Source organism: Cannabis sativa, chromosome X (assembly GCF_029168945.1).
Source record: "Cannabis sativa cultivar Pink pepper isolate KNU-18-1 chromosome X, ASM2916894v1, whole genome shotgun sequence".
Taxonomy (NCBI): domain Eukaryota; kingdom Viridiplantae; phylum Streptophyta; class Magnoliopsida; order Rosales; family Cannabaceae; genus Cannabis; species Cannabis sativa.
In genome coordinates, this window is record NC_083610.1 from 23819845 (window position 1) to 23828593 (window position 8749).

At 34.4% G+C, this 8749-nt stretch overlaps 2 protein-coding genes across 2 annotated transcripts; one reads left to right on the forward strand and one right to left on the reverse strand.

Moving 5' to 3' along the window:
- Positions 1-242: 242 nt before the first annotated feature.
- LOC133031878 (uncharacterized) lies at positions 243-2521 on the forward strand. The gene is made up of 3 exons (XM_061105631.1): positions 243-868; positions 966-1092; positions 1238-2521. Exons 1-3 carry the CDS (start codon positions 696-698, stop codon positions 1754-1756), a joined length of 819 nt encoding a protein of 272 aa, XP_060961614.1. The 5' UTR covers positions 243-695; the 3' UTR covers positions 1757-2521.
- LOC133031879 (uncharacterized) lies at positions 2505-3461 on the reverse strand. Its single transcript, XM_061105632.1, has 2 exons — positions 3132-3461; positions 2505-3036 (listed from the first exon to the last, which is right to left on the reverse strand). The coding sequence occupies exons 1-2, from the start codon at positions 3441-3443 to the stop codon at positions 2608-2610; spliced, it is 741 nt and encodes a 246-aa protein (XP_060961615.1). The 5' UTR covers positions 3444-3461; the 3' UTR covers positions 2505-2607.
- Positions 3462-8749: the final 5288 nt, after the last annotated feature.

Below are 8749 nucleotides of genomic sequence, written 5' to 3' on the forward strand. Positions count from 1 at the left end.
CTGTTTTATTTAAGTTTCATTTATGTTGGTTGATACAGGGAAAGTCATCGGATGAATTAGTAACTCAAGATTCTGATGATGATGCTGATGATGATGATGATGATGATGATGCCGAGGATGATGAGAAGCAATTGCCTGATCCAAAAAATATTGATTCCGACTCCGACGATGGTGGTGAGTTGGTTAAAGTTGGTGGGGATGCTGATGATGCTGACAAGGCATTCTTCTTTGTTCCTTCTGCTGATGTGAATTCATCTGAGGATGTTGGAGGGACTGATAAAAATGTTAAGGATGTTGAGAAGCCGAAGGGCGATGAGTCTCGATTGAAGGGGGACGATTTCTTTGATGGGTTGAGCCAGCTTGTAATAGATGATGATCAAGTTGTGTTGGCTGGCTTGGAGGCTGTTGCTAAAATCAATGTAAGTTTACTTTTAATTGTTTTCAAAAAAACTAGGTTTCTTTTTGGTTGCTCATTAGTTTCTAGTATGTTTTGCAACTGTTTTAATGCATTCTTTATTTTTTAGGTCCCCGCACCCAATCCAGATGTTATTGGTGAAAAGTCAGATGCCCTTCATACTGATGAAGAAACTGAGGATACTGTCTCTGATACACCTCTGTTGGATAAGAGGAAGCGTGCTCCGGCCTTGAAATCTCCATTTGTTGATTTCGGGTCTGCTGATGTCGGGAGCACTCCAATGGAGCTTATGTCCTCAGGTTCTCAATCGGTAGGGGATGATAGGGATTTCAAAATGGTGACTTATGTGAAGGGCCTTTATGCTCTTAATGATGCTTTTGCTGATCCCGTATCTACCGAGATTGAGGCAAAATTTGACTCTTGGATTGGTGAAGGATTGCTTAAACATCCTAGGTGCCTGTTTTTATTAAATCTGTTTTTGTATTATTTTTTTTTTCCAGTTTTATTCCTGTTTTAATGCTATTTTTTTGTTGTTTTTTTGTTGTTGTAGGCATTATAATTGTTATGAAGACGGCGCAAAGAAATTTACCCCGGGTTTTAGGCTAGGTGTTGATTATGTTGAGGATAAAACTTGGTTTTACCATTTGGCCACATGCGACATGTTTATGAACGACTCGGTAAAGTTTCCAATTTATATTGTACTTATGGTAGTTTGTTTTTAGTTGCTTTATAAATGTTTTTTAGTTTGGATACTACATTTCAGTTTTTTTACAGTTGTTAAACCTTTTCATTTGTGTTTCTGTGTTGTTTTTTTTTTCTCAGCATATGAACACCATATTCTATTACCTTCGGAAAAAAGGTAAGTATTCTTCCGCTGTGACGTTGAATTTCGCAACTACTGATTGTCTTTTTGATGATTCCATCCAAGCATTGTACCACAAATTTAACAAGGCCAAGTCAATGAAGACTAAGATGTCACACATTCACGCTGTCCACCCAATTGCGCATTACATCCGAGGTATGCGCATTCCCTGTTCCAAGCCTTGGTATGAAGCCGATCACGTGCTTTTCATCATCAATTTAAGAAGGGAAAGTCATTGGGTTTTTGGGCGTCTTGACGTGAACGAAGGGACGTTGTTTCTGTACAATTCTTTGAGAACCGCGAAGATGAATGCCGCAGCTAGGAATGCGATGAAGGCTTATTCCATGTTGCTGCCTTTGTTTTTCGATTTACTTGGGTTCTGGAAGAATAGAGCACAAGCTCCTGCCTCAGTTTCTGACCCTACAGCTCCATTCAGAATCGTGGAGCTTAGTGGTCTTGCGTCTCAACAGAAGAAGTGAGTGTTTCTTTTAAGTTTCTTTTATGTTGTTTTTTAGTTTCTAAACTGTTTATTTTTTCTCTATGTTTTTTAACAGTGATTGTGGAGCATATGTTGCTGCCTTTGCTGAATTCTTTATACACGGAAAGGATGTCCCTGCAGACTTTGACATCGAAGTTTATCGTACCCGACTTGCTTCACTTTTCTACTCGTACGGACAAAGGAAAATTGACGAAAGTATTGACAGCGAGGATGAGAAGCAAACCAAGTCTTCTAAGGCATCTAAATTGAAGAAATAGGATCTTTTAATTTGGTGGCTGTATTCTGTTATTTGTTGAATCTATTTACTTGACAAGTTTTAGTGTTGTTGTTTCAATGTAGGTATTATATTTGATTTTATACTATGTAGCTGGTTTAAAACTTTTAGGATATTTGACATTCACTCCTTATAATATCTTTATTGTATAGGTTTGTATTTCCCAAAGTTGTTTGTTTTTTTTAATTGTTCTAGTTCTTATATGCGGTCGCACAACTATGGAGAAACTATTAACCAACTGAATACAAACTATGTTTTCATTTTTCCTAAATAGTGCTATGAATGTATTTTTATTATTCGTATTCTATTAATCCTTTTCCCTTTATTCAAGTTATGTTTTATCAATTATTGACTGACTGCCTTTAAAACTGTGAAGAAGAAGTCATTCCGGCACTTAATATTTTACAAAGGGTCGCAACTGTAACAAAACGATTTTGAAACTATTAAAAAACTGTTTCAAATTCCATAAAAATGAAATCCCATGTATTTAGAACATCACAGATCAACCTATTTGAATTTGCACACAAAATTAAACAATTCAAATATTTCATATGTATCTATTTTATTGCTTGATTGTTGCATGTCTTTCGATTGTGTCCGTGTTGTCCACATTTGCCGCACCTGTTATGTTTTTTTGTATCCCATTCAGATAAAAACCTTCGTTTCCTTGGTCTTCCAGATCTTATTTTTTGGTTTGGTGGCAGAACAATGATATCTTTTATGTTTTGTGGCACATCCCAAGTTGTGTGATTGTGTACCGGATATGTTGAGCCGCTGTATGTTTCAAGCCATGTTCGCGTGGTGTAATAACCCGAACAGTAGTTGTAAACATTCAAGTTCATCTCTTTTATAACAGCAAGCGCATGAGCACACGGTAACTCATCAAGTTGGAATCTGTTGCAACTGCATGTTTTCTCCTTCAGGTTGATGACCCATGATCTGGTTAGTTCAATGACTTCGAACATGGTCTCGTTTATTGGTTTTACCTGCGGATTAAGTGTAAAACTGTTAATATGTATAACAACGAAAAACAAACTATAAAGAAACTATAATGCAACTAAAATATTAAACATGTCATTACATTTTCTGTCAATGATTCCACAAAGTTGTCGACTAATTTCTTTTCTGCTGTAGGTGTTAAAAATGTTGTTGTTTTATGTGCTTTTTTCCTGTTTGTGTATGTCCATTGTTGAACCAATGCTCTCAATGACTCCATCAGTGTTGTGATTGGTAGCTCTCTAGCTGCCAAGTTTGCTGCATTTAGAGATTCAACAATGTTTGAAGTCATAGTTGAATACCTGTTGTTTTTGCAGTGGTATCTTGACCATTTGTGGTATCCAACTTGTTGTAAATATGGTCTTACACGGATGTCCAAGCTGTCCAACTCGCTCATATGGTATTCAAATTTCCTCTCTGTATGTATGCTGCTGCGGCGAAGAATGGTTTATCCGGCTTGCTTGCATTCTTCTTGAAGGTTGCTTTTAGGTTGCTTAACGTGGTATACACAATAGCAATGTGTGATTTACGGAAATACTTGACAAGCTGCCTTACTTATGCTCTCATGTCTATGCGAGATCAAGCACTGTTCCTCTCTAATCCCATATGTTTCTCTCACTTTTGTGAAAAACCATTGCCATGAGTTGTTGTTTTCTGAATCCACAACAGAAAAAGCTAGTGGAAAAATGTGCCCATTTGCATCCTGTGTACAAGCAGAGAGCAGTGTACCTCCATATGTTGATTTAAGGAAAGTTCCGTCAACAACTATTATAGGTTTGCATTTCTTCCATCCTTTTATTGATGCATCCAGTGCGACAAACAAGTACTTGAAGCTGTTGTCATCCTCTGTTTCCATGTGCACTATTGTTCCGGGATTAGTTTTTTGCAACATGTGCAAAAAACCGGCAAAGAACTTTGTATGATTCGTTGGCTTTTCCTCGTAATTCTTCTTGCGCGTGCTCTTTGCTTCTCCATGCTTTCATGTAGTTCATTCTGACCCCATACTTGTGTTTCATTTCTCCTCTGATGTCTTGTGGCGTTTGAGTTGTTTTTATGTTGGTGAATCGTGGCTTGATGTAGTTTCCAATCAATTTCGTTGTAGCTTGTCTCTTGTCGGCAAATCTGATGTTTAGATCACAAGTGTGTATCACCTTTCTGTCGTACTTTCGAATGATGAATGACTTTGTTGGCCCGTTTCTGGATGCTGTTAGTGCCCACTTGCATTTTGGATCCAAACAACAAATCTTGTATGTTCTTGCACATGATTTTTTAACTCTGAATTGGAAGTTGTTCCTAATTGCATAGAAACCAAGCACACTCTGCAGTGTTTCTTTGTCTTTGTATATTTGTGTTTCTTCTATTTCTGGATGATGCGGATCTGTGATTAGTAGTTCGTCATAATCTGTGATTTCTGGTTCCTTTTTTCGTTGTTTTCCGGTTGCTCAACCATTTCCTCGCCACAAGTTTTGCATAGTCCATGAAGTCAAAACTTTCTTCCCCAAATTCGATGCGTTGCTTCAATTATATGTTGTTGATTTGTTGAGTCTTCTGTTGTTGCTGCATTGTATTCGATTGGTTGGAAGGCGCTTCTATGTGTAATTAATGAATTGTCATTTCCAACGAATGATGCATCGATGATTGTTGTTGGGTTGTTGATGACATTCACACACATTGGGTATGTTGTGAAGTCGGGGTCTTTCAGTTTGAGTTGTATGTAGAAATGCAGGCTTTGATCATCCTTTATCCTCAATGGTTGGTATCCTTCTTTCACTTGATATTTCAGTTGCAAAACAGTGTTTTCTTGGTTGCATTCCAGGGCATCTTTGAGTTTCTGTTGCAAATCTTCATAGTTACAATTGGCAGAAATGTAGTGTCCACTGGCTTCATAATTTTCATAATTCATTCGATCATCGAATTTTCCATTGTAGAAGACTAGGAATGGAATGTCTTTCCTTTCCTGTGTTTTTGCAATGGTTATTAGTTCGAGGCAACGAATTTTAAAACTGGTTTTATTATGTTATGAAATAGAGTACAAACTTACTTCTATCTCTGTTCCTTTGTTCAAGCATTGTATTTCCTGTCCTGATTCCTGATTTTGCCATTTTTTGGTTGTTAATAAACTACAAAGAAACGAGAATAAAACTATTAAGAAACTTCATTTAAATTTTGGGAAACTAACCATTTCTCAAACTGTTCTGTCCTCTATCTTTTCCACAATAAATTCCTGCAACAACACAGGATGAAACTATTATTAAATGATTATGCAACTGTAAACCAACTTAAAAACCACAATTCTATCCCCAAAATTACATATTTCTTACTCATTGTCATTTTTCATCATGTTTATTCGAATCAGATCGATTTACAACTATTATAAAACTAATTTGCTACCATTAACATAAATCTTACCTTGTATATATGCTAGCTCTTGGTACTTGTCATTTAACACTTCTTCATGATTTCTAAACCATTTTCAAACGATAATGCAACTGTAAGCCAACGCAAAAAAAATTAAAAAAAGTTATTAGTATCCCTTGGTTCCTTAATCAGAATCAGTTCTTGTTTATTGGTTTTACCATATGAATTTCCTGTTGCACACCATTGAATCAACCAGAATGCAACTAAAAATGCCGTGTATCATTGTTGAAAAAAAAATTCAGTTCATACCTTTTTTTTTGAATTTGAGGGGGAGCTCCAGATCTGTTCAATACAGATTTACATTGCTTCAATCTTAATTTTCGACGCTCGTCTGAGTGATATTGCACTATAAAAACCGAAATCAAATGTTGAATTTCAGTTTCTCCACGGTTGTCCTGCTCTTTTTTTAAAAAAATTTATGTTTAGATCGTTGGATTTGATCGTTTCCTATTGAAATTCGACGGGATTTACAGCTGTTTTACGTTCAATCTGGTTTCATTATGGTTGCGTGGCCGACTGCATCGATGGAGCTTCATTCATCCTCTCCGTTTGTGACGTGCGGCTGAAGGTAAGGGCAAGTGGTATTTTTGTAATATTTTCCTTTTGGGCTGTACAAATGTTCATTGGGCCGGCCCACAGTATTGTTGTAATATTTTTCTCTTTTTAGAATATTCCTGTTTTTTTCCCTAAAATAAAATAGAAATCCAATCTTATCATTAATGCTCTAATATTGCTTGGACTGACATAATGATGTCATATCACATGCATTGTTTTCGTCTTTTTTTTTTCTTTAGGGGATCTCACATACTCACATGTATTGTTGTTTAATTAATTAATTTATGGAGATCGGAAAAATTATCTATAATTTAAAAGAGACATCCTAATTAATTCACATACCATAACTAATAAATCAGACAAAAATAGTAATTAATTCAATCAAATACTCTATTTTATTATTTATAGATCATGTGTTGTAATTTTTACTCTCCTATAAGATTCGTATGAACCTTCAAACTTTTTTTATTTTTTTTTGATGTCGTCGAATTTGTTATACAGCGATCGCGCGGTAATAGACGAATTTTGTCATATCCACAGGAAGACAAATCACAACTATAAATTAGTTTAGTAAATAATATATAATAAATGTGATAGAGGAAAATAACAAAATTAAATGATAAGATGAGAAAAGATGATTAGATAAAGAGTTGAGTAAGGTAGAAATGTAGTTATGAAAATTATATTCCAATATCGATACTATATTAATTTAAAATGCAATTGTAATTTTACACCATTAATTAGAATTGAAAAATATGTATCTTAAAAACACAAAGTAATTAGTCTTGCATAAATTGAACCACTTCTAACTTTATAACATATCATATTATATATCATAAATCGACAAAATACTACTATTGACAGAATGTGGTAAATGACATACAATATAATCAATATACCAAAATAATTAACAACCTAACTTACATAAGAAAAGCATGACTGAACTTATATAAAAGATATTATTAATTTATAAGAAAAATTAGAAGATAAAGAATAATTTAATAAATGAGATGTATAGATGAAGCATAAATAAGAAATACAAAAACTACACTCTAACTTAACTAATAATATTACTCTAATTTACTTATTTTTCTCACTAAAATAAGTAAAAATATAATAATAATAATAATAATAATAATAATAATTACAATAATAATAAAAGAGAAACAAGATGAAAAAGTATATTTCTATACTCTATAATCTGATGTTATTTACTTTAGATTTGGGTCCTATTTAGTGTGAAAATATTACTCTCAAAATTAGTGTTTTCGTGTGCTATTTAGTGGAATAAATGGCACAAAAAGCTGATGGAAGTGGTGCCATACGTCACTTCTAGTGGAGAGTGGGAACATGTGCTAGCTATTGTAGGGATGATAAGGACAAAGAGAAATGCTAAAAGGCACCAGTGGTGCCTAGTACCCTCCTATGTGTCAGAATTGCTATTGGTCCAACTAAGTATCGGGTCCTACATAGTTTAATATAATAGCTTTTAAAAAGTATCGCTAACCAATCGCAACGTGACATGTCGAGAAGATGTTGTTGGAAATTATTTTACCAGGATCTTAGATCTACTCACAAGTATGTTGATTAACACCCTAAATATGAACTTCCTAAAACGATGAAATAAACACATATAAAGTTTAGTAAACCTTACATTGGGTGCAGCGGAATTAAATGAATCCTTCCGTTCAGATATCTAGCCCTTGATTCCTTTCTGTAGCAGAGCATTATCAATATCTGAACCTGGATCTCTTTCTCTGATTCTTTAGTGCTGAAACTCCTTCTTGCTGAAAGTCTTTCTTCACGATCTTCCTCACTATGATTGAGGTATCACTTGCTGTGTGTGGGCACTACTCTAACAATAAGAATTTCGAAATCTCAAGGAGGAAGAGAGAGAGGGAGTGGTCGGCCAAAGATAGGGAGAGAGAGAGGCTCAGTTTTTTCTGAATGAAAAAGTAGAAAATTTAGTGTGTAAATTTCCTGAAGCCTTCACTATCTATTTATAGCATTCCACTAGGGTTAAGTTTGAATTATTTAGCATTAAAATAATAAAAATATCAGAGGAAAAACCCTAAAAAAGTGGCCGGCCATGCAATGTGGATTTGGGCCTCACTTTTTGCAATTTTGCAGTTTTATCTTTTCTGCATCTGATTTTCTCAAAAACGCCAATTTTCAAATTCAACCATTTAAATGCCAATTCTAACTATTTAATAACTATAAATAATTATTAAATAATATTGTCATTTATCATATTTATTAATTGAACCATACAAAGTATCATAATTAACATATATGCCCCTAAAACTCTTTCTTTACAATTTCGCCCTTACTTAGTGAAAAAAAAATTCACAAATAGACATAGTCTAAATTGAGAATTATAATTGATTAATCAAAACGAATTATATGAGTCTTACAAGCAATATTATCTCAACTAGTGGGGGGACCATGGGTCTATATCACCGAGCTTCCAATAAGTAGATCAAGAATTTATTACTAAAATTCACTAACTTATTAATTCTTCATTGAACCCACGCATAGAACTTAGAATTGCACTCTCAGTATATATAGAATGCTGTATATGTTCCACCATATAGACACATCATTAGTTATCCATTGTTATGATCCTAATTTGATCAATGATCCTCTATATGAATGATCTACACTATAAAGGGATTAGATTACCGTTACACCCTACAATGTATTTAATCCTTAAAACACTTAACTCCGTAT